The sequence below is a fragment of the Somniosus microcephalus genome, chromosome 4 (genome assembly GCF_052327205.1).
Source record: "Somniosus microcephalus isolate GS21.2 chromosome 4, FLI_Smic_1.0, whole genome shotgun sequence".
Taxonomy (NCBI): domain Eukaryota; kingdom Metazoa; phylum Chordata; class Chondrichthyes; order Squaliformes; family Somniosidae; genus Somniosus; species Somniosus microcephalus.
This window is the reverse complement of record NC_140990.1, coordinates 97,454,006-97,479,433: the sequence shown is the minus strand read 5'-3', so window position 1 is coordinate 97,479,433 and position 25,428 is coordinate 97,454,006. Positions and strand designations below refer to the sequence as shown.

At 56.1% G+C, this 25,428-nt stretch overlaps 2 protein-coding genes across 3 annotated transcripts in view; both read right to left on the bottom strand.

Annotated features, from left to right (window-relative positions):
- Positions 1-11,463, bottom strand: part of rnf31 (ring finger protein 31) — a 132,190-nt gene extending 120,727 nt beyond the window's left edge. Inside the window, 1 exon segment of the mRNA XM_085984117.1 lies at positions 11,458-11,463. Coding sequence (XP_085840243.1) covers positions 11,458-11,463 — 6 coding nt within the window.
- A 6,025-nt stretch (positions 11,464-17,488) lies between these two features.
- Positions 17,489-25,428, bottom strand: part of LOC147119549 (uncharacterized) — a 101,019-nt gene continuing 93,079 nt past the window's right edge. Inside the window, exons 10-12 of one of the 2 annotated variants that reach the window (XM_085983752.1) lie at positions 23,883-23,919; positions 21,838-21,989; positions 17,489-17,751 (exon numbers count right to left, since the gene is read on the bottom strand). In XM_085983752.1, the coding sequence (XP_085839878.1) occupies positions 17,600-17,751; positions 21,838-21,989; positions 23,883-23,919 (341 nt within the window). In that variant the 3' untranslated portion in view covers positions 17,489-17,599. The remainder of the gene's footprint in view (positions 17,752-21,837; positions 21,990-23,882; positions 23,920-25,428) is intronic. The other variant, XM_085983753.1, reaches the window with a different exon arrangement.

The window sequence follows — 25,428 nt, the reverse complement described above, 5'->3', positions numbered from 1 at the left end:
ACCTAGTCTAACCCCACTCTCCCCCTCACTCCCCACCCAGTCTAATCCCACTCTCCCCCTCACTCCCCACCCAGTCTAACCCCACTCTCCCCCTCACTCCCCACCCAGTCTAATCCCACTCTCCCCCTCATTCCCCACCCAGTCTAATCCCACTCTCCCCTCACTCCCCACCCAGTCTAATCCCACTCTCCCCCTCACTCCCCACCCAGTCTAATCCCACTCTCCCCTCACTCCCCACCCAGTCGAATCCCACTCTCCCCCTCACTCCCCACCCAGTCTAATCCCACTCTCCCCTCACTCCCCACCCAGTCTAATCCCAATCTCCCCCTCACTCCCCACCCAGTCTCATCTCACACTCCCCCCTCACTCCCCACAGTCTAATCCCACTCTCCCCCTCACTCCCCACCCAGTCTAATTCCACTCTCCCCTCACTCCCCACCCAGTCTAATCCCACTCTCCCCCTCATTTCACACCCAGTCTAATCCCACTCTCCCCCTCACTCCCCACCCAGTCTATTCCCAGTCTCCCCCTCACTCCCCACCCAGTCTAATCCCACTCTCCCCCTCACTCCCCACCCAGTCTAATCCCACTCTCCCCCTCATTTCACACCCAGTCTAATCCCACTCTCCCCCTCATTCCCCACCCAGTCTAATCCCACTCTCCCCCTCACTCCCCACCCAGTCTAATCCCACTCTCCCCCTCACTCCCCACCCAGTCTAATCCCACTCTCCCCTCACTCCCCACCCAGTCTAATCCCACTCTCCCCCTCACTCCCCACCCAGTCTAATCCCACTCTCCCCCTCACTCCCCACCCAGTCTAATCCCACTCTCCCCCTCACTCCCCACCCAGTCTAATCCCACTCTCCCCCTCACTCCCCACCCAGTCTAATCCCACTCTCCAACTCACTCCCCACCCAGTCTAATCCCCCTCTCCCCCTCACTCCCCACCCAGTCTACTCCCACTCTCCCCCTCACTCCCCACCCAGTCTAATCCCACTCTCCCCCTCACTCCCCACAGTCTAATCCTATTTTCCCCCTCACTCCCCACCCAGTCTAATCTCACTCTCCCCCTCACTCCCCAGTCTCATCCCCCTCTCTCCCCACCCAGTCTAATCCCACTCTCCCCTCACTCCCCACCCAGTCTAATCCCACTCTCCTCCTCACTCCCCACGGTCTAATCTCACTCTCCCCCTCACTCCCCACCCAGTCTATTCCCACTCTTCCCCTCGCTCCCCACCCAGTCTAATCCCACTCTCGCCCTCGCTCCCCACCCAGTCTATTCCCACTCTTCCCCTCGCTCCCCACCCAGTCTAATCCCACTCTCCCCCTCACTCCCCACCCTGTCTAATCCCACTCTCCCCCTCACTCACTCCCCACCCAGTCTAAACCCACTCTGCCCCTCACTCTCCACCCAGTCTAATCCCACATTCCCCCTCACTCCCCACCCAGTCTAATCCCACTCTCCCCCTCACTCATTCCCCACCCAGTCAAATCCCACTCCCCACCCAGTCTAATCCCACTCTCCCCCTCACTCACTCCCCACCCAGTCTAATCCCACTCTCCCCCTCACTCCCCACCCAGTCTAATCCCACTCTCCACCTCACTCCCGACCCAGTCTAATCCCACGCTCAGCCTCACTCCCCACCCAGTCTATTCCCACTCTCCCCCTCACTCCCACCCAGTCTAATCCCACTCTCCCCCTCACTCCCCACCCAGTCTAATCCCACTCTCCCCCTCACTCCCCACCCAGTCTAATCCCACTCTCCCCCTCACTGCCCACCCAGTCTAATCCCACTCTCCCCCTCACTCCCCACCCAGTCTAATCCCACTCTCCCCCTCACTCCCCACCCAGTCTAATCCCACTCTCCCCCTCACTCCTCACCCAGTCTAATCCCACTCTCCCCCTCACTCCCCACCCTGTCTTATCCCACTCACCCCTCTCTCACTCCCCACCCAGTCTAATCCCACTCTCCCCCTCACTCACTCCCCACCCAGTCCAATCCCACTCTCCCCCTCACTCATTCCCCATCCAGTCTAATCCCACTCTCCCCCTCACTCACTCCCCACCCAGTCTAATCCCACTCTCCCCCTCACTCCCCACCCAGTCTAATCCCACTCTCCCCCTCACTCCCCACCCAGTCTAATCCCACTCTCCCCCTGAATCCCCACCCAGTCTAATCCCACTCTCCCCCTCACTCACTCCCCACCCAGTCTAATCCCACTCTCCCCCTCACTCACTCCCCACCCAGTCTAATCCCACTCTCCCCCTCACTCACTCCCCACCCAGTCTAATCCCACTCTCCCCCTCACCCCACACCTTCTAATCCCACTCTCCCCCTCACTCACTCCCCACCCAGTCTAATCCCACTCTCCCCCCTCACCCAGTCTAATCCCACTCTCCCCCCTCACTCCCCACACAGTCTAATCCCACTCTCACCGTCACTCCCCACCCAGTCTAATCCCACTCTCGCCCTCGCTCCCCACCCAGTCTATTCCCACTCTTCCCCTCGCTCCCCACCCAGTCGAATACCACTCTCCCCCTCACTCCCCACCCAGTCTAATCCCACTCTCCCCCTCACTCCCCACCAGGTCGAATCCCACGCTCCCCCCTCACTCCCAACCCAGTCTAATCCCACTCTCCCTCCCCACACAGTCTAATCCCACACTCCCCCTCATTCCCCACCCAGTCTAATCCCCCTCTCCCCCTCATTCCCACCCAGTCTAATCCCACTCTCCCCCTCACTCCCCACCCAGTCTAACCCCACTCCCCCCTCACTCCCCACCCAGTCTAATCCCACTCTCCCCCTCACTCCCCACCCAGTCTAATCCCACTCTCCCCCTCATTCCACACCCAGTCTAATCCCACTCTCCCCTCACTCCCCACCCAGTCTAATCCCACTCTCCCCCTCACTCCCCACCCAGTCTAATCCCACTCTCCCCCTCACTCCCCAACCAGTCTAATCCCACTCTCCACCTCACTCCCGACCCAGTCTAATCCCCCTCTCCGCCTCACTTCCCACCCAGTCTACTCCCACTCTCCCCCTCACTCCCCAAATTCTAATCCCATTTTCCCCCTCACTCCCCACCCAGTCTAATCCCACTCTCCCCCTCCCTCCCCAACCAGTCTAATCCCACTCTCCCCCTCACTCACTCCCCAACCAGTCTAATCCCACTCTCCCCTCACTCCCCACGTAGTCTAATCCCACTCTCCCCCTCACTCCCCACAGTCTAATCCCACTCTCCTCCTCACTCCCCACCCTGTCTAATCCCATTCTCCCCCTCACTCACTCCCCACCCAGTCGAATCCCACTCTCCCCCTCACTCCCCACCCAGTCCAATCCCACTCTCCCCCTCACTCCCCACCCAGTCTAATCCCACATTCCCCCTCACTCCCCACCCAGTCAATCCCACTCTCCCCCTCACTCCCCACAGTCTAATCCCATTTTCCCCCTTACTCCCCACCCAGTCTAATCTCACTCTCCCCCCTCACTCCCCACTCTAATCCCACTTCCCCCTCACTCCACAACCAGTCTAATCCCACTCTCCCCACTCCCCACCCAGTCTAATTCCACTCGCCCCTCGCTCCCCACCCAGTCTAATCCCACTCTCCCCCTCACTCCCCATCCAGTCTAACCCCACTCTCCCCCCTCACTCCCCACACAGTCTAACCCCACTCTCCCCCTCACTCCCCCACCCAGTCTAATCCCACTCTCCCCCTCACTCCCCACCCAGTCTAATCCCACATTCCCCCTCACTCCCCACCCAGTCTAATCCCACTCTCCCCCTCACTCATTCCCCACCCAGTCTAATCCCACTCTCCCCCTCACTCCCCACCCAGTCTAATCCCACTCTCCACCTCACTCCCGACCCAGTCCAATAACACTCTCCCCCTCACTCCCCACCCAGTCTAATCCCACTCTCCCCCTCACTCCCCACCCAGTCTAATCCCACTCTCCCCTCACTCCCCATCCAGTCTAATCCCACTCTCCCCCTCACTCACTTCCCACCCAGTCTAATCCCACTCTCCCCCTCACTCCCCACCCAGTCTAATCCCACTCTCCCCCTCACTCCCCACCCAGTCTAATCCCACTCTCCCCCTCACTCCCCACCCAGTCTAATCCCACTCTCCCCCTCACTCCTCACCCAGTCTAATCCCACTCTCCCCCTCCTGTCTAATCCCACTCTCCCCCTCACTCACTCCCCACCCAGTCTAATCCCACTCTCCCCCTCACTCACTCCCCACCCAGTCTAATCCCACTCTCCCCCTCACTCACTCCCCACCCAGTCGAATCCCACTCTCCCCCTCACCCCACAACTTCTAATCCCACTCTCCCCCTCACTCACTCCCCACCCAGTCTAATCCCACTCTCCCCCTCACTCCCCACCCAGTCTAATCCTACTCTCCCCCTCACTCCCCACCCAGTCAAATCCCACTCTCCCCCTCACTCCCCACCCAGTCTATTCCCGCTCTCCCCCTCACTCCCCACCCAGTCTAATCCCACTCTCCCTCTCACTCCCCACCCAGTCTAATCCCACTCTCCTACTTAGTCTAATCCCACTCTCCCCCCACAGTCCCCACCCAGTCTAATCCCACTCTTCCCCCTCACTCCCCACCCAGTCTAATCCCACTCTTCCCCTCACTCCCCACCCAGTCGAATCCCACTCTCCCACTCACTCCCCACCCAGTCCAATCCCACTCTCCCCCTCACACCCCACCCAGTCTAACCCCACTCTCCTCCTCATTCCACACCCAGTCTAATCCCACTCTCCCCTCACTCCCCACCCAGTCAAATCCCACTCTCCCCTCACTCCCCACCCAGTCTAATCCCACCCACCCCCTCACTCCCCACCCAGTCTAATCCCACACTCCCCCTCACTCCCCACCCAGTCTAATCCCACTCTCCCCCTCACTCACTCCCCACCCAGTCTAATCCCACTCTCCCCCCTCACACCCCACCCAGTCTAATCCCACTCTCCCCTCATTCCGCACCCAGTCTAATCCCCCTCTCCCCCTCATTCCCACCCAGTCTAATCCCACTCTCCCCCTCACTCCCCACCCAGTCTAACCCCACTCTCCCCCTCACTCCCCACCCAGTCTAATCCCACTCTCCCCCTCACTCCCCACCCAGTCTAACCCCACTCTCCCCCTCACTCCCCACCCAGTCTAATCCCACCCTCCTCCTCACTCCCAACCCAGTCTAATCCCACTCTCCTCCTCATTCCACACCAAGTCTAATCCCACTCTCCCCTCACTCCCCACCCAGTCTAATCCCACTCTCCCCTCACTCCCCACCCAGTCTAATCTCACTCTCCCCCCTCGCTCCCCACCCAGTCTATTCCCACTCTTCCCCTCGCTCCTCACCCAGTCTATTCCCACTCTTCCCCTCATTCCCCACCCAGTCTAATACCACTCTCCCCCTCACTCCCCACCCAGTCTAATCCCACTCTCCCCCTCTTTCCCCACCAGGTCTAATCCCACTCTCCCGCTCACTCCCCACCCAGTCTAATCCCCCTCTCCCTCTCATTCCCCACCCAGTCTAATCCCCCTCTCCCCCTCATTCCCACCCAGTCTAATCCCACTCTCCCCCTCACTCCCCACCCAGTCTAACCCCACTCTCCCCCTCACTCCCCACCCAGTCTAACCCCACTCCCTCCCTCACTCCCCACCCAGTCTAATCCCACTCTCCCCCTCACTCCCCACCCAGTCTAATCCCACTCTCCCCCTCACTCCCCACCCAGTCTAATCCCACTCTCGCCCTCGCTCCCCCACCCAGTCTATTCCCACGCTTCCCCTCGCTCCTCACCCAGTCTATTCCCACTCTTCCCCTCGCTCCTCACCCAGTCTATTCCCACTCTTCCCCTCACTCCACACCCAGTCTAATCCCCCTCTCCCCCTCATTCCCACCCAGTCTAATCCCCCTCTCCCCCTCATTCCCACCCAGTCTAATCCCACTCTCCCCCTCACTCCCCACCCACTCTAATCCCACTCTCCCCCTCACTCCCCACAGTCTAATCCCATTTTCCCCCTCACTCCCCACCCAGTCTAATCTCACACTCCCCCTCACTCCCCACCCAGTCTAATCCCACTCTACCCCTCTCTCCTCATCCAGTCTAATCCCACTTCCCCCTCACTCCCCAACCAGTGTAATCCCACTCTCGCCCTCGCTCCCCACCCAGTCTAATCCCACTCTCCCCCTCACTCCCCACCCAGTCTAATCCCCCTCTCCCCCTCATTCCCACCCAGTCTAATCCCACTCTCCCCCTCACTCCCCACCCAGTCTCACCCCACTCTCCCCCTCACTCCCCACCCAGTCTAATCCCACTCTCCCCCTCACTGCCCACCCAGTCTAACCCCACTCCCCCCTCACTCCCCACCCAGTCTAATCCCACTCTCCCCCTCACTCCCCACCCAGTCTATTCCCACTCTTCCCCTCACTACCCACCCAGTCTAATCCCACTCTCCCCCTCACTCACTCCCCACCCAGTCTATTCCCACTCTTCCCCTCACTACCCACCCAGTCTAATCCCACTCTCCCCCTCACTCCCCACCCAGTCTAATCCCACTCTCCCCCTCACTCCCCACCAGGTCTAATCCCACTCTCCCCCTCGTTCCCCACCCAGTCTAATCCCACTCTCCCTCTCACTCCCCACCCAGTCTAATCCCACTCTCCCCCTCACTCCCCACCCAGTCTAATCCCCCTCTCCCCCTCATTCCCACCCAGTCTAATCCCACTCTCCCCCTCACTCCCCACCCAGTCTAATCCCACTCTCCACCTCACTCCCCACCCAGTCTAATCCCCCTCTCCCCCTCACTCCCCACCCAGTCTACTCCCACTCTCCCCCTCACTCCCCACCCAGTCTAATCTCACTCTCCCCCTCACTCCCCAGTCTAATCCCACTTCCCCCTCACTCCCCAACCAGTCTAATCCCACTCTCCCCTCACTCCACACCCAGTCTAATCCCACTCTCCCCCTCACTCCCCACCCAGTCTAATCCCACTCTCCCCCTCATTTCACACGCAGTCTAATCCCACTCTCCCCCTCACTCCCCACCCAGTCTATTCCCAGTCTCCCCCTCACTCCCCACCCAGTCTAATCCCACTCTCCCCCTCACTCCCCACCCAGTCTAATCCCACTCTCCCCCTCATTTCACACCCAGTCTAATCCCACTCTCCCCCTCACTCCCCACCCAGTCTAATCCCACTCTCCCCCTCACTCCCCACCCAGTCTAATCCCACTCTCCCCCTCACTCCCCACCCAGTCTAATCCCACTCTCCCCTCACTCCCCACCCAGTCTAATCCCACTCTCCCCCTCACTCCCCACCCAGTCTAATCCCACTCTCCCCCTCACTCCCCACCAGGTCTAATCCCACTCTCCCCCCTCACTCCCCACCCAGTCTAATCCCACTCTCCCCCTCACTCCCCACCCAGTCTAATCCCACTCTCCCCCTCACTCCCCACCCAGTCTAATCCCACTCTCCCCCTCACTCCCCACCCAGTCTAATCCCACTCTCCCCCTCACTCCCCACCCAGTCTAATCCCACTCTCCAACTCACTCCCCACCCAGTCTAATCCCCCTCTCCCCCTCACTCCCCACCCAGTCTACTCCCACTCTCCCCCTCACTCCCCACCCAGTCTAATCCCACTCTCCCCCTCACTCCCCACAGTCTAATCCCATTTTCCCCCCTCACTCCCCACCCAGTCTAATCTCACTCTCCCCCTCACTCCCCAGTCTAATCCCCCTCTCTCCCCACCCAGTCTAATCCCACTCTCCCCTCACTCCCCACCCAGTCTAATCCCACTCTCCTCCTCACTCCCCACGGTCTAATCTCACTCTCCCCCTCACTCCCCACCCAGTCTATTCCCACTCTTCCCCTCGCTCCCCACCCAGTCTAATCCCACTCTCGCCCTCGCTCCCCACCCAGTCTATTCCCACTCTTCCCCTCGCTCCCCACCCAGTCTAATCCCACTCTCCCCCTCACTCCCTACCAGGTCTAATCCCACTCTCCCCCTCACTCCCCACCCAGTCTAATCCCACTCTCCCCCTCAGTCCCCACCCAGTCTAATCCCCCTCTCCCCCTCATTCCCACCCAGTCTAATCCCTCTCCCTCTCACTCCCCACCCAGTCTAATCCCCCTCTCCCCTTCATTCCCACCCAGTCTAATCCCACTCTCCCCTCACTCACCATCCAGTCTAACCCCACTCTCCCCCTCACTCCCCACCCAGTCTAACCCCACTCTCCCCCTCACTCCCCACCCAGTCTAATCCCACTCTCCCCCTCACTCCCCACCCAGTCTAATCCCACTCTCCCCACCCAGTCCATTCCCACTCTCCCCCCTCACTCCCCACCCAGTCCATTCCCATTCTCCCCCTCACTCCCCACCCAGTCTAATCCCACTCTTCCCTCACTCCCCACCCAGTCTATTCCCACTCTCCCCCTCACTCCCCACCCAGTCTAATCCCACTCACCCCCTCACTCACTCCCCACCCAGTCTAATCCCACTCTTCCCCCTCACTCCCCACCCAGTCTAATCCCACTCACCCCCTCACTCACTCCCCACCCAGTCTAATCCCACTCTCCCCACCCAGTCTAATTCCATTCTTCCCCCTGACTCCCCACCCAGTCTAATCCCACTCTCCCCTCGCTCCCCACCCAGTCTATTCCCACTCTCACCCTCACTCCCCACCCAGTCTAATCCCACTCTCACCCTCGCTCCCCACCCAGTCTATTCCCACTCTTCCCCTCGCTCCTCACCCAGTCTATTCCCACTCTCCCCCTCGCTCCCCACCCTGTACAATAAAGGTTCAGTAAGGTGGCAGATGGAGTATAATGTAGGGAAATGTGAGGTTAGTCACTTTGGTACGAAGAGTGATTTGGGTGTCCTCGTGCAAGAAACATAGAAAGCTAGCATGCAGGTACAGCAAGTAGTAAGGAAGGCAAATGGCATGTTGGCCTTTATTGCAAGGGGGTTAGAGTATAAGAGTAAGGAAGTCCTGCTACAATTGTACAGGGCCTTGGTGAGACCACACCTGGAGTACTGGGCACAGTTTTGGTGTCCTTATCTAAGGAAGGATATACTTGCCTTGGAGGCGGTGCAACAAAGGTTCACTAGATTGATTCCTGGGATGAGAGGGCTGTCCTATGATGAGAGATTGTGTAGAATGGGCCTATACTCTCTGGAGTTTAGAAGAATGAGAGGTGATCTCATTGAAACATACAAGATTCTGAAGGGGATTGACAGGGTAGATGCTGAGAGGTTGTTTCCCCTGGCTGGAGTGTCTAGAACTAGGGGGCCTACTCCTGCTCTTATTTCTTATGTTCTTAATTCCACTCACTCCCCACCCAGTCTATTCCCACTCTCCCCCTCACTCTACACCCAGTCTACTCCCACTCTTCCCCTCACTCCCCCCACAGTCTAATCCCACTCTCCCCAATCCCCGTACTGTTTAAGGTTCCTCTTTTCCAACAACTATCTAATTCGCTGTGCAAAGGATGTTTGGACTCTGCTTCAGTCAGTTTGTGGCAGGGAATTTGAGACTCCAGCCCCCCTCTGAGTGAAGGAATGTGTTTGCTAACCTCCTCTCTAGCTCGTTGTGTTATGTGTTTTGTTTTGAATTCTGTGTCCGGCTCATTCCGCTCCTGCTGGTGGTGGTGGACCAGACCAGGCTGCCAAGAGAGGACAGGATATGCTCTCACTGCAGTCAGGGAGTGGTGGAGACAGAGATGCACTTCCTCACAGCTTGTGGAAAATATCAGGGCATCAGGGAGAATTTCTACCAAAAATTCTCACAAATATGCCCTGATTTCAGAAATCTGAATGACAACCAAAAACTCCCATTCCTACTGGGAGAGGAGAGAAGCTGTATAACACTGGCGGCACACTATGTTACAGCTTGCCATGAACAGAGGGACAACCAGTAAACTAAGAAAAGAATATATATAAACAATGCGAATGTATATTTATACACTCAGGGATATACCTGTTTATACACTGTATGAATAGAACCGCGTTTATGTGCTAAACCATAAATGTATTTTGATGCTTTGGCAACATAAGATGTACCTTATCATGCCAATAAAGCGATTTGAATTGTGAATTGTGAATTGGGTGGAAACAAACCGTCAGTATTTACCACCCGCCGCGCCCCCTCCCCCCCTTGTCATTAATCCTTTGTAAACCAGGTAAATTTATGTCAGGGTTGCCCCTCAAATCTTCCAATCTCCAAAGCGAAGGGCAGGGGCGGGGGTGGAGGGGAGTGTGGATAGAAGGAGATGGAAGCCAGTCGGGTTTGATGTGTGTAAAACAGGAGGAGGAGTCTCTCCCCCTCCCCCCCCCCCCCACAAGTTCCTAAATATAAGAGTCAATAATAAAAACATCTTTACTCAGAGAGTGGTGAGAATGTGGAACTCGCTACCACAAGGACTGGATGAGGCAAATAGCATAGATGTATTTAAGGGGATGCTAGTTAAACACTCGAGGGAGAAAGGAATAGACGGTTATGCTGATAGAGTGAGATGAAGTACGGCTGGGAGGAGGCTCGCATGGAGCATAAACACCGGGACGGACCAGTTGGGCTAAATGACCTATTTCTGTGCTATTGATTCTATGTTATTCTATGTAAGGCTACCCTGTTACTCAGAGAAAGCAGAGGGGAAAAGGACTGCAACCTGCACTTGCTTTCCAAGATGACGCTCGGCAGATTTTGGAGGTGCTCCAAGGTACTCATAACTTGCTCAATAATGGATCCAGATGTCTTGGATGAGCACCATGCAAGAATTCCTTCCCCTGGACGCGGCCATTCTGCTTGGAAGCCAGCAAAGCATCTGGCACAGCGGGCAGGGGAACCTGTGTGTGTGCGCCCCTCCCTGTTGTTGAGCGTAGTGTGCCGGCTGGGTTGAACTCGCTCCTTGTAGCACCTCCTAACCCCCACTCTGAGGCTCCTTTTTCGATTGTTTTCAGCCGGGGCTTAGTGGGTCTCACTCTCGTCTCTGAGTCAGAAGGTCGTGGGTTCGTGTCCCCTCTCCAGAGACTCGAGCCCCCATAATCCAGGGCCGACACTCCCGGCGCCAGTACTGAGGGAGCGTTACACTGTTGGAGGTGTCGTCTTTCAGATGAGACGTTAAACCAAGAGCCCCGTCTGCTCTCTCAAGTGGCTGAAAAAGATCCCACGGCCACTATTGGAAGAAGAGCAGGGGAGTTCTCCACGGTGTCCTGGGGCCAATATTTATCCTTCAAGCAACACCTAAAAACAGATGGTCCATTCTCTCATTACTGTTTGTGGGAGTTTGCTGTGCAGAAATTGGCTGCTGCGTTTCCTATGTTACAACAGTGACGACACTTCAAAAAGTACTTCATTGGCTGTTAAGCGCTTTGGGACGTCCTGAGGTCATGAATGGTGCTGTATTTCTTTTTATCCTGCCTCTGTCAGGAGGCTCAAATCCAGACACACGACTTACACTCATGGCCTAGGCTGACGCTCCCAGTGCAGCACCGTGGCGTTAAATTGAGCGCCTGTGGCGGAGCCACCAGGGGGACTCTGATCTAATGTACATAATTATCTTTAACAAATTATTAGCTACAGAATGAATCTGTATCTTTGTTCATATCATTGCATGTACATAGCGCGGTCCCTTTAAGAATGAGACCAAACGCGATGACGTCATCACGTTGATCCTCCAGCGGCGGGAAAACGTGATGACGTCAGGCTGGGGAGCCGCCCTAGCCAGTCCTCGTGGAGCCAAGCAAAGAGTACAGACCTGTAATGTAGTTCTCCTGTGTTTTCGTTTTAAACTCTGTTGATTAGTATTAAACATCGTTTGTTTGATAGACTGACTCGACCTCAGTCCTTTAGTTAGGAATCTAGCCATTCCTACAGTGGTGACCTCGAATTTGTGTGAACAATTTTCGCGGAAGAAGCGAAGCGCGACAAAACATGGAAGCAAACTCCGTGGCTTTGAAGCTCCCACAGTTTTGGGAACAACAGGCGGCCTCCTGGTTCGTCCAAGCAGAAGCACAATTCGATCTCCGAAACATCGTTGCGGATCAGACCCGTTACCTTTACGTGGTCTCCGCACTCGACAGCTCCATGGCCTCACGGATCATCAGCCTGCTTGAAAACCCCCCGGTTGACAGCAAGTATAATACTATTAAAGCACGGTTAATACAGGTCTTCGGGCTCACGAAGGCGGAGTGTGCCTGCCGGCTACTCGCTTTGCCCGGGCTTGGCGATTCCAAGCCATCTGAGTTAATGAGCCAGATGCTCACACTCCTTGGCTCAGAACCACAATGTTTCCTCTTTCGGGAGTTATTCCTGAGTCAACTACCCGAGCAGGTTCAGGCTGCCCTCGCCAGATCGGAAGCCACAGATCGCGCAGCACTTGCTGCAGAAGCAGATACGATTTATGCGGTCACGCAAAAATACTGCGCCGCCACGAGGCACCCCTCCCCCGCGAACGCCGCCCCGACGCCTCCATCCCCCGGCTTGTGTTTTTACCACACCCGTTTCGGCGCGAAAGCCAGAGGCTGCCGCCCTCCCTGCAGTTTCGCGCCTAAAAAAAACCGACTTCAACACCAGCAGCAACTCCAGAAAAGGAGGACCGAGTCTGAGGGACGTTCCGCGGCCGCGATGGCGATTGGAAATTCCGGGAAGCTCCTCTACATTACAGATTCCCTCTCAGGCCGGCGCTTTTTATGCGACACCGGGGCGCAGTGTAGCATCCTTCCTGCCTCAGCACTCGATATTCAGTCTGGGATGCACGGCCTCTCCCTCGTGGCAGCTAATGGCGGGCCCATTCGTTCCTTTGGCAAACGGCGGGTCCAGGTGTGCTTTGGCGGGCAACGGTTTCAGTGGGAATTTATTACAGCCAAGGTTTTGCAAGCCATCCTCGGCGCGGATTTCTTATGCGCCAACAGCTTCTTGGTGGATGTAAGAAATTGTCGACTGGTCAACGCGGCCACCTTCCACTCCATCCCTTGCTTCTGCAGTTCTGCAACGTCGCACACTGTCTCCTGCGCGTTGTCCTCGCCGGACGAGTTCACTCGCCTATTAGGTGAATTCCCGGAGCTGACCAAGCCCACTTTCTCCTCCTCGGCCACTAAGCATGGTGTCGAACACCACATTACTACAACTGGCTCTCCGGTTTACGCGCGAGCTCGGCGCCTGGAACCCGGCAAGCTCGCGGCTGCGAAAGCAGAGTTTGCCACGATGGAACGGCTGGGGATTATTCGCCGGTCGAATAGTCCCTAGTCCTCGCCTCTCCACATCGTCCCGAAGCATGGCGGTGGATGGCGGCCATACGGGGACTACCGACGCCTTAATGACGCCACTACTCCCGATCGGTACCCGATCCCGCATATACAGGATTTCTCCGCCCATTTTGCGGGAAACTCAATCTTCTCCAAGGTCGACCTTGTCCGTGGCTACCACCAAGTTCCCGTACACCCGCAGGACGTCCAGAAAACGGCTGTCATCACTCCCTTCGGACTGTTCGAGTTTCTACGGATGCCATTTGGGCCCAAGAACGCCGCACAGGCTTTTCAACGACTAATGGACTCGGTCCTGCGGGATCTTCCCTTTTTATTTGTCTACCTTGACGACATCCTGATAGCCAGCTCTACCAAATAGGAACACGTCTGCCATCTCCGCACCCTCTTTCGGCACCTCAGCCAACATGGCCTCATAATCAACCCGGCCAAGTGTCAGTTCGGTCGACAACAGATTGACTTCTTGGGTCACCGCATTACTTCGGAGGGCGCAATTCCGCTGCAGTCAAAGGTCGAAGCAATTACGGCATTCCCAAGGCCGCAGTCCACCAAGGCTCTTCAAGAATTCCTGGGCATGGTGAATTTCTACCACCGCTTTGTGCCCAAGGCAGCACGACTCATGCAGCCCCTCTACGAGGCCCTCAAAGGCAAGGCCGGAAAGGATACAATAGCCCGGACGGTCGAAATGGACAACGCTTTCGGCAACACAAAAACCGCTCTAGCCAATGCAACTATGTTGGCGCACCCTCTGCCAGGTGCCACCATCGCCCTTACCACCGACGCTTCCGACTATGCCATAGGCACTGTGCAGGAACAGTGGGTCAACGGGACGTGGCAACCACTGGCATTTTTCAGCCGCCAACTCCGGCGCAATGAACGCAAATACAGCACTTTCGACCGGGAGTTGCTGGCGCTGTTCCTGGCCATCCGGCATTTCTGTTTTTTGTTAGAAGGACGTCCCTTCACTGCGTTTGTAGATCACAAACCACTGACCTTCGCCATGGCCAAGACCGCCGAACTGTGGTCGGCTCGACAGCAGCGACAGCTAACTTTCATTTCAGAATTCACGACAGACGTCCAACACGTAGCTGGCAAGGACAACTTGGTAGCTGATTGCCTTTCTCGCGCGACCGTACGGGCAGTCCAGCTGGGCATCGATTATGCCCTCATGGCTACCAATCAGGCATCCGACCCTGAAACACAGGCGTATCGCACCGACACCTCCAGCCTGCAACCGACCGATGTGCAATTCCACGCTGCAGGCACCTCGTTACTCTGCGATGTCTCCATGGGAGATCCCCGCCCGATCGTTCCAGTCGCCTGGCGCCACAAAGTATTCGACGCCATACATGGGCTTTCGCATCCTGGCGTGAAGGCATCTCAAAAATTAATGTCGGCTAAGTTCGTCTGAAGAGGAATGCGTAAGGATATCCGCGACTGGGCTAACACCTGCGTCGTCTGTCAAACGTCTAAGGTGCAACGTCACGTTAAGGCCCCATTGGCCACGTTCGCAGTACCAGAACGTCGATTCGACCATGTCAACGTGGACCTTGCCGGGCCGCTTCCACCATCGCAGGGGTTCACACACATCCTCACCATGGTCGATCGTACTACTAGATGGCCAGAGGCAATTCCTCTGGCGTCTACTACGTCCGCTGATGTCGCCAGAGCATTCCTCTCCTCGTGGGTCGCACGTTTCGGCGTTCCGGCGGACATTTCTTCAGACCGCGGTCCACAATTCTCTTCCGAGCTCTGGAACGCTGTGGCCCAGGGTCTCGGCCCCAAGCTTCACCGCACCACGGCCTATCAACCGCAAGCAAACGGTTTGTGCGAACGTTTCCACAGATCGTTAAAGGCATTGCTGAGGGCCAGCCTCCAAGGCGCCGGATGGGTGGATAAGCTTCCGTGGGTCATGTTGGGTCTCCGCACGGCACCCAAAGAGGACCTGCAATCGTCCGCCGTGGAGCTCGTGTACAGCCAGCCACTCCGCGTATCGGGAGATTTCCTGCCGTTTCCAACTGAGCCGTGGTCCGCAGCCGAACAACTCAGCAGCCACCGGGAAACAGCCAGGGCTTTTGCGCCTATCCCAACTTCGCATCACGGCCTTCCATCTTCACACGTACCAGCGGAGCTAAAGAATGCTGAATTTGTATTCATTCGTCATGATGCCCATAGGGCCCTTTTCGCGTACTGGAGGCAGGCGACAAGAGTTTCTCTGTAGACATCGGTGGTAAACCCGACCACATATCCATTGACCGTCTCAAAACGGCATACCTGGACATCGACCGGCCAGTAGAGACTGCACAGCCACCACGACGTGGTCGACCTCCTGCTGCATCCACGCCAGACCGAAGGCTTCCATCCGCCAGCCCGCCCGCTGTTCAACAACGTCCACTCCAAGAATACAGGAGTTGCTCTGACAGGCTTGTCAGACCTCCTAGTCGATTGACTTTTACTGTTAAAGACAATTCTGGGGGGGCGCATGTGACGGAGCCACCAGGGGGACTCTGATCTAATGTACATAATTATCTTTAACAAATTATTAGCTACAGAATGAATCTGTATCTTTGTTCAAATCATTGCATGTACATAGCGTGGTCCCTTTAAGAATGAGACCAAACGCGATGACGTCATCACGTTGATCACGTGATCCTCCAGCGGCGGGAAAACATGTCATGACGTCAGACTGGGGAGCCGCCCTAGCCAGTCCTCGTGGAGCCAGCAAAGAGTACAGACCTGTAATGTAGTTCTCCTGTGTTTTCGTTTTAAACTCTGTTGATTAGTATTAAACATCGTTTGTTTGATAGACTGACTCGACCTCAGTCCTTTAGTTAGGAATCTAGCCATTCCTACAGTCCCATTAGCGAACTAGGTCACTCTGATGCTCTTCCAATAATGCCGGAAGGATCTTTAGCTTCTGATAAAAACAGACGGGGGAAGGGTGTGGTCTTGGATTATCGTCTCGTCCGAAAGGTGGCAGCACCTTCAGCGCTGGAGTGCCAGCCCGAATCATAGGCTTGAGTCGCTGGGGCGGGACTTGATCCCATAACCTTCTGACTTGGAGGCGAGAGCGCTACTGACCGAGCCAAGCTGAACTGACCAGGACGGAGTTAACGCAACCAGGGAAGTTTTAGGGAAGAGGGCAAACCAGTGAGCGACCAGGCGGAGTTACCCCAATCCTTCAGGAAATAGCTGCTATCCCCAGGGTGGCATGTGTCTGGGCGAGGAATGATTGAGTGTCAGAGAGAGACAGTCTGGGTCAAGATTGACAAAGCAATTCTGACCCAAGTAAGGAATCTGAACTCTGGAAAAGGGGCTACAGAAGAGGCTCTCCCTGCTCGATAAACTGAAGAAAGAAAGAACTTGCTAGAACTATACAGTGCCTTTCATCACCACAGGACATCCCAAAGCGCTTTACAGCCAATGAGGTACTCTTTTTGAAGTGTAGTTACTGTTGTAATGTAGGAAATACGACAGCCAAAATGAGCACTGCATGATCCCACAAACAGCAATGTGATAAATGACCAGATCAGCTAATTTTTTTTTAGTGATATTGGTTGAGACATAAATATTGGCCCCAGGACACCGGGAAGAACTCGCTTGCTCTTCTTCCAATAGCAGATCTTTTACGTCGACCTAAGGAGGCAGACAGGGGCCTCGGTTTAACGTCTCATCCGAAAGACGGCACCGCCAACAATGCTGCACTCCCTCAGTACTAGCACCAAGAGTGTCGGCCCTGGATTATGGGGCTCGAGTCTCTGGAGCGGGGATTTGAATCTACGACCTTCTGACTCAGAGGTGACAGTGAGACCCACTAAGACATGGCTGACAACAAGGTGCTTCACAGGAGCATGATCAGATAAAAATGGACACCGAGAAAAAGGAAGAGATATTAGGAAGAGGTGGAGACGTCTCATTCCAGAGCAGAGGTGTAGATGGCTGAAGTCTTGGCCGCTGATAGTGGGCGAAGCGGGCTGAAGTCAGAGGAACGGAGAGTTCTGGGAGGCTGTAGGAGGTTATCTGTGTGAAATATTGGTTTGACATTGTAAGGCACTGTAAAGACTGGGACTCCTCTGGGCACTGGCGATATCTGCACAGTAAACACTGGGACCCCTCTGGGCAGTGGCAATACCAACACTGTAAACACTGTGACCCCTCTGGGCAGTGGCGATACCAACACTGTAAACACGTGGACCCCTCTGGGCACTGGCGATGCTAACACTATAAACACGGGGACCCCTCTGGGCACTGGCGATGCCTGCACGGTAAACACGGGGACTCCTCTGGGCACTGGCAATGCCAGCACTGTAAATACTGGGACATCTCTGGGCACTGTCAATGTCTGCCAGGTCTTCCTACCAAATTCTGGAAAGCCCCCCCATTCTCGCGTATCCTCATCACTGGTTTAACTCGGTGATTTTGTTTTACCTGAATTGGGCGTCGAGGTTCGCTGTTCACTGAGGGAGTCTGACGGCTGTCGTTCAGTCCTGAAAAAACAAATCACGCTCATTTTACAGATTGGGGGGAAGAGAGACAGAGATTGGGGGTGGGGGAAGAAGAGAGACAGAGACGGGGGTGGGGGACGAGAGAGGGGGGTGGGGGGACGAGAGAGGGGGGTGGGGGACGAGAGAGAGGGGGATTGGGGGGAGGAGAGGGGGGATTGGGGAGGAGAGGGGGGATTGGGGAGGAGAGGGGGGGATTGGGAGGAGAGGGGGGATTGGGGAGGAGAGAGGGGGATTGGGGAGGAGAGAGAGAGGGATTGGGGAGGAGAGAGGGGGATTGGGGAGGAGAGGGGGGGATTGGGGAGGAGAGGGGGGGATTGGGGAGGAGAGGGGGGATTGGGGAGGAGAGGGGGGGATTGGGGAGGAGAGGGGGGGATTGGGGAGGAGAGGGGGATTGGGGAGGAGAGAGGGGGATTGGGGAGGAGAGAGGGGGATTGGGGAGGAGAGAGGGGGATTGGGGAGGAGAGAGGGGGATTGGGGAGGAGAGAGGGGGATTGGGGAGGAGAGAGGGGGATTGGGGAGGAGAGAGGGGATTGGGGAACGAGAGAGGGGGATTGGGGAACGAGAGAGGGGGATTGGGGAACGAGAGAGGGGGATTGGGGAACGAGAGAGGGGGATTGGGGAACGAGAGAGGGGGATTGGGGAACGAGAGAGAGGATTGGGGAACGAGAGAGAGGGATTGGGGACGAGAGAGGGGGATTGGGGACGAGAGAGGGGGATTGGGGGACGAGAGAGGGGGATTGGGGGACGAGAGAGGGGGATTGGGGAACGAGAGAGGGGGATTGGGGAACGAGAGAGGGGGATTGGGGAAGAGAGAGAGGGATTGGGGAAGAGAGAGAGGGATTGGGGAAGAGAGAGAGGGATTGGGGAAGAGAGAGAGGGATTGGGGAAGAGAGAGAGGGATTGGGGAAGAGAGAGAGGGATTGGGGAAGAGAGAGAGGGATTGGGGAAGAGAGAGAGGGATTGGGGAAGAGAGAGAGGGATTGGGGAAGAGAGAGAGGGATTGGGGAAGAGAGAGGGGGATTGGGGAAGAGAGAGGGGGATTGGGAAGAGAGAGGGGGATTGGGGAAGAGAGAGGGGGATTGGGGAAGAGAGAGGGGGATTGGGGAAGAGAGAGGGGGATTGGGGAAGAGAGAGGGGGATTGGGAAGAGAGAGGGGGATTGGGGACGAGAGAGGGGGGATTGGGGACGAGAGAGGGGGATTGGGGACGAGAGAGGGGGATTGGGGACGAGAGAGGGGGATTGGGGACGAGAGAGGGGGATTGGGGACGAGAGAGGGGGATTGGGGACGAGAGAGGGGGATTGGGGACGAGAGAGGGGGATTGGGGACGAGAGAGGGGGATTGGGGACGAGAGAGGGATTGGGGACGAGAGAGGGATTGGGGACGAGAGGGGGATTGGGGACGAGAGAGAGGGATTGGGGACGAGAGAGAGGGATTGGGGACGAGAGAGAGGGATTGGGGACGAGAGAGAGGGATTGGGGACGAGAGAGGGATTGGGGACGAGAGAGAGGGATTGGGGACGAGAGAGAGGGATTGGGGACGAGAGAGAGGGATTGGGGACGAGAGAGACAGAGATTGGGGAAGAGAGAGACAGAGATTGGGGAAGAGAGACAGAGATTGGGGAAGAGAGACAGAGATTGGGGAAGAGAGACAGAGATTGGGGAAGAGAGACAGAGATTGGGGAAGAGAGACAGAGATTGGGGAAGAGAGACAGAGATTGGGGAAGAGAGACAGAGATTGGGGAAGAGAGACAGAGATTGGGGAAGAGAGACAGAGATTGGGAAGAGAGACAGAGATTGGGGAAGAGAGACAGAGATTGGGGAAGAGAGACAGAGATTGGGGAAGAGAGACAGAGATTGGGGAAGAGAGACAGAGATTGGGGAAGAGAGACAGAGATTGGGGAAGAGAGACAGAGATTGGGGAAGAGAGACAGAGATTGGGGAAGAGAGACAGAGATTGGGGAAGAGAGACAGAGATTGGGGAAGAGAGACAGAGATTGGGGAAGAGAGACAGAGATTGGGGAAGAGAGACAGAGATTGGGGAAGAGAGACAGAGATTGGGGAAGAGAGACAGAGATTGGGGAAGAGAGACAGAGATTGGGGAAGAGAGACAGAGATTGGGGAAGAGAGACAGAGATTGGGGAAGAGAGACAGAGATTGGGGAAGAGAGACAGAGATTGGGGAAGAGAGACAGAGATTGGGGAAGAGAGACAGAGATTGGGGAAGAGAGACAGAGATTGGGGAAGAGAGACAGAGATTGGGGAAGAGAGACAGAGATTGGGAAGAGAGACAGAGATTGGGGAAGAGAGACAGAGATTGGGGAAGAGAGACAGAGATTGGGGAAGAGAGACAGAGATTGGGGAAGAGAGACAGAGATTGGGGAAGAGAGACAGAGATTGGGGAAGAGAGACAGAGATTGGGGAAGAGAGACAGAGATTGGGAAGAGAGACAGAGATTGGGGAAGAGAGACAGAGATGGGAAGAGAGACAGAGATTGGGGAAGAGAGACAGAGAGATTGGGGAAGAGAGACAGAGAGATTGGGGAAGAGAGACAGAGATTGGGGAAGAGAGACAGAGATTGGGGAAGAGAGACAGAGATTGGGGAAGAGAGACAGAGATTGGGGAAGAGAGACAGAGATTGGGGAAGAGAGACAGAGATTGGGGAAGAGAGACAGAGAGATTGGGGAAGAGAGACAGAGATTGGGGAAGAGAGACAGAGATTGGGGAAGAGAGACAGAGATTGGGGAAGAGAGACAGAGATTGGGGAAGAGAGACAGAGATTGGGGAAGAGAGACAGAGATTGGGGAAGAGAGACAGAGATTGGGGAAGAGAGACAGAGATTGGGGGAAGAGAGACAGAGATTGGGGAAGAGAGACAGAGATTGGGGAAGAGAGACAGAGATTGGGGAAGAGAGACAGAGATTGGGGAAGAGAGACAGAGATTGGGGAAGAGAGACAGAGATTGGGGAAGAGAGACAGAGATTGGGGAAGAGAGACAGAGATTGGGGAAGAGAGACCGAGATTGGGGAAGAGAGACCGAGATTGGGGAAGAGAGACCGAGATTGGGGAAGAGAGACCGAGATTGGGGAAGAGAGACCGAGATTGGGGAAGAGAGACCGAGATTGGGGAAGAGAGACCGAGATTGGGGAAGAGAGACCGAGATTGGGGAAGAGAGACCGAGATTGGGGAAGAGAGACCGAGATTGGGGAAGAGAGACCGAGATTGGGGAAGAGAGACCGAGATTGGGGAAGAGAGACCGAGATTGGGGAAGAGAGACCGAGATTGGGGAAGAGAGACAGAGATTGGGGAAGAGAGACAGAGATTGGGGAAGAGAGACAGAGACTGGGGAAGAGAGACAGAGACTGGGGAAGAGAGACAGAGACTGGGGAAGAGAGACAGAGACTGGGGAAGAGAGACAGAGACTGGGGAAGAGAGACAGAGACTGGGGAAGAGAGACAGAGACTGGGGAAGAGAGACAGAGACTGGGGAAGAGAGACAGAGACTGGGGAAGAGAGACAGAGACTGGGGAAGAGAGACAGAGACTGGGGAAGAGAGACAGAGACTGGGGAAGAGAGACAGAGACTGGGGGTGGGGGAAGAGAGACAGAGACTGGGGGTGGGGGAAGAGAGACAGAGACTGGGGGTGGGGGAGAAGAGAGACAGAGACTGGGGGTGGGGGAAAGAGAGACAGAGATTGGGGGTGGGGGAAAGAGAGACAGAGATTGGGGGTGGGGGAAGAGAGACAGAGATTGGGGTGGCGGGGTGGAGGTCGTGTTGGGGTGGGGGGGTGATAGATGGGGACAAAATCTTTTGAGGGTGCATGTAAAACTTCTGACTGATGTGAAAGAAATCGGTGGCCAAGATCACGGTGCAAGCACATTGAGTGTTGATGCCGTGTGGGAAATCCACCTTTATGACACAGATGGTGGGCGTGCTCTGATTGTTCAGATGCCATAAAAAGAGAGACAGATGGGGTGGGGATCTGGAGCTGTGCTTCGAGGGGACTAGTGTCCTTTACACCCACCCCGATTTGTTCTCCGAGGGGACGGGCACCAGAGCTGAAGATTGTCTTACCGATGAGCTGCAGAGGGTTGTTGTAAACCGTCAGTTGGATATGACTGGCGCTCCGAGAGGGGAGCCCAGCATCTCCTAGGCTGTATTCCTGCGAGGAGTCCCGCCCTCCACTCAGTGGGATGTTGATCAGGGTCGGGGTTCTCGGCATTGATCTAAGGAAGACAAAACCATCATCTTTTTCCATCACAGGCCTTGAAAGCAGTTTCCCACCCACACCTTCATCCCCTCGCTCTGGGGCAGGTCCCCAGAGGGTTAAGGTCAGTGTCTGACCCACTCCCCCACCTCAGTCCCCCCGTCAGAGAGAGGAGTCCTTTTTCCGCAACCGAGGATTCCCCTCTACCGTGGTTGACACGGCCCTCGACCGTGTCAGTTCTATCTCCCGCACTTCTGCCCTCACCCCTGCCCCTCCCTCCCGGAACCACGATAGAGTTCCCCTTGTCCTCACCTTTCACCCCACCAGCCTCCACATTCAACGGATCATCCTCCGGCATTTCCGCTACCTCCAAAGTGATCCCACCACCAAACGTATCTTCCCCTCCCCTCCCTTTTCAGCATTCCGTAGGGACCGCTCCCTCCGAGACACCCTAGTCCACTCCTCTATCACCCCAAACAGCCCTTCCCCTTCGCCTGGCACCTTCCCGTGCAGGGGGAGATGTAACACCTGCCCCTATACCTCCCCCCTTCCCACTGTCCAGGGCCCCAAACACCCCTTCCAGGTGAAACAGCGATTTACTTGTACTTCTCGCAATCTAGTATACTGTATTCGCTGCTCACGATGCGGTCTCCTCTACATTGGGGAGACCAAACGCAGATTGGGTGACCGCTTTGCAGAACACCTCCGTTCAGTCCGTAAGGGGGACCCCAAGCTTCCGGTCGCCTGTCATTTTAATTCACCGCTCCATTCCCACTCGGACCTCACCGTCCTTGGCCTCTTGTATTGTTCCACGGAAGCTCAACGTAAACTCGAGGAACAGCACCTCATCTTCCGATTAGGCACTCTGCAGCCTTCCGGACTCAATATCGAGTTCAACAATTTCAGATCACATTTTCACTTGTAATTTTTCCACTCCTTTTCCCCCCCCCTCCCCCCTTTCCTTTTGTTTCTCTCTCACACCTGGCAGCTATCTCTTGCCCTGCCAGTACACTTCACACCTCATCTCAGCCTATTACCATCTCGTCTAGCTTCGAACACCTTTTATTGTCTCTTTCTCTGCTTTTGTTTCTTTTACTTCTTTTGTCAGATCGCAGATTTTCTTTCCAGTTTTGAAGGAGGGTTCGACCCGAAACGTCAACTCAAATTTCTCTCCACGGATGTTGCCTGACCTGCTGAGTTTTTCCAGCATTTTCTGTTGTTATTTCCTTCATCCTCCTTGTTTGATTGGACCTCACGTCCCAGGGGGTTAAGCCGAGGGCCCCATCTGCCCTCTCGGGTGGACGCTCAAGATCCCGCAGTCACTGTTGGAAGAAGAGCTGGGGAGTTCTCCCCGGCGTCCTGGGGCCAACATTCCAGCCGCAAACCAACACCAACAAAATCAAGATTAGCTGGGCCACTCATCTCGTTTGCTGTTTGTGAAGCATTGCTGAGTACAGATTGGCAGAGATGTATTTGCCTCCATGACAGCCATTGTAATTCACAGACTGGGAAGCCGCCGGGGGTGGGTGCGGGGTGTAGTAAGCTGCTAAAGATGGTCTTGGGAGCTCGAAATACAAACCTTTCATTCATATGATTGAGCAGTCTCGCACCTGTGTGAGAGGGAGAGACAGAGGCAGGGAGAGAGAGAGAGCGATAAGAGACAGACACAGACAGAGAAAAAGAGACAGGCAGAAAGAGAAGCAGACAGAGAAACACAGAGATAGACAGAGAGGGACAGAGAGGGACAGATAGAGAGAGAAAGAAAGACAGACATGGAGATGGAGAGAGAGACAGAGAGAGAGACAGAGAGACAGAGAGAGAGACATAGAGACACAGACTGACAGAGAGAGACACAGACAGAGAGAGAAAAAGAGAGAGAGAAAGAGAGAGAGAGAGGGCCTGCAGTCCTCACCTGTATGAGCTGCCTCCAGACACTGCAGAAGCTGAGTCTAGAAATAAAAAAGGCAAATTAACTGTGTCACAAATATAAATACAGACACCCCCACCCACTCCCCCTCGCCCAGTCCAGTACTGAGTCCCACACAGAGCATGAAGGGCCCAGTTTGTACTGTTAGCTGATCCAGGGGAGGGCGGTTGGGGGGTTATAATTGGTACTGAGCCTCACCCAGAGAAGGAAGAGCCCAGGTTCTAACCCCAGACTGTGTTGAGTTAGCTCCCAGCTGGGGGGGGGGCGGGCGGTAGAGGGGCTACAATTGGTCTCAGTGCCCCGAATAGTTAGGAAGGGAAAAATCAGCAGGAGTTCTTACTCCTGATCACTATTCTGTGACCACTGCTAGAAAGCGTGTGAGCATGTGTTAGACAGGGAGTGAGGACAGGAGTGGACTCAGGTGTGATTGCCCCCATGTATGTTTGGAGAAGGGCCAGTTGGGTACGGGAATGGAGAGTACCCAGTGAGTGTGCAACTGAGACAGAGAGGGGGGGGGGGGGAAGAGACGGTCCTCAGGAGGGGGGGGGGGGGAAGAGACGGTCCTCAGAGAGAGAGGGGGGGAGAGACGGTCCTCAGAGAGAGAGGGGGGAGAGACGGTCCTCAGAGAGGGGGGAGAGACGGTCCTGAGAGAGAGAGAGGGGAGAGAGATGGTCCTCAGAGAGGGGGGAGAGACGGTCCTCAGAGAGAGAGGGGGGAGAGACGGTCCTCAGAGAGGGGGGAAGAGACGGTCCTCAGAGAGGGGCGGGGGAGACGGTCCTCAGGAGGGGGGGGGGGGGAAGAGACGGTCCTCAGAGAGGGGGAGATGGTCCTCAGGAGAGGGGGGGGAAGAGACGGTCCTCAGAGAGAGAGGGGGGGAGAGACGGTCCTCAGAGAGAGAGGGGGGAGAGACGGTCCTCAGAGAGGGGGGAGAGACGGTCCTGAGAGAGAGAGAGAGAGGGGAAGAGAGATGGTCCTCAGAGAGGGGGGAGAGACGGTCCTCAGAGAGAGAGGGGGAGAGAGACGGTCCTCAGAGAGGGGGGAAGAGACGGTCCTCAGAGAGGGGCGGGGGAGACGGTCCTCAGGAGGGGGGGGGGGAAGAGACGGTCCTCAGAGAGGGGGAGATGGTCCTCAGGAGAGGGGGGGGAAGAGACGGTCCTCAGAGAGAGAGGGGGGGGAGAGACGGTCCTCAGAGAGAGAGGGGGGAGAGACGGTCCTCAGAGAGGGGGGAGAGACGGTCCTGAGAGAGAGAGAGGGGAAGAGAGATGGTCCTCAGAGAGGGGGGAGAGACGGTCCTCAGAGAGAGAGGGGGAGAGAGACGGTCCTCAGAGAGAGAGGGGGGAGAGACGGTCCTCAGAGAGGGGGGAGAGACGGTCCTGAGAGAGAGAGAGGGGAGAGAGATGGTCCTCAGAGAGGGGGGAGAGACGGTCCTCAGAGAGGGGGAGAGAGACGGTCCTCAGAGAGAGAGGGGGAGAGAGACGGTCCCCAGAGAGAGAGGGAGGAGAGACGGTCCTCAGAGAGGGGGAGAGACGGT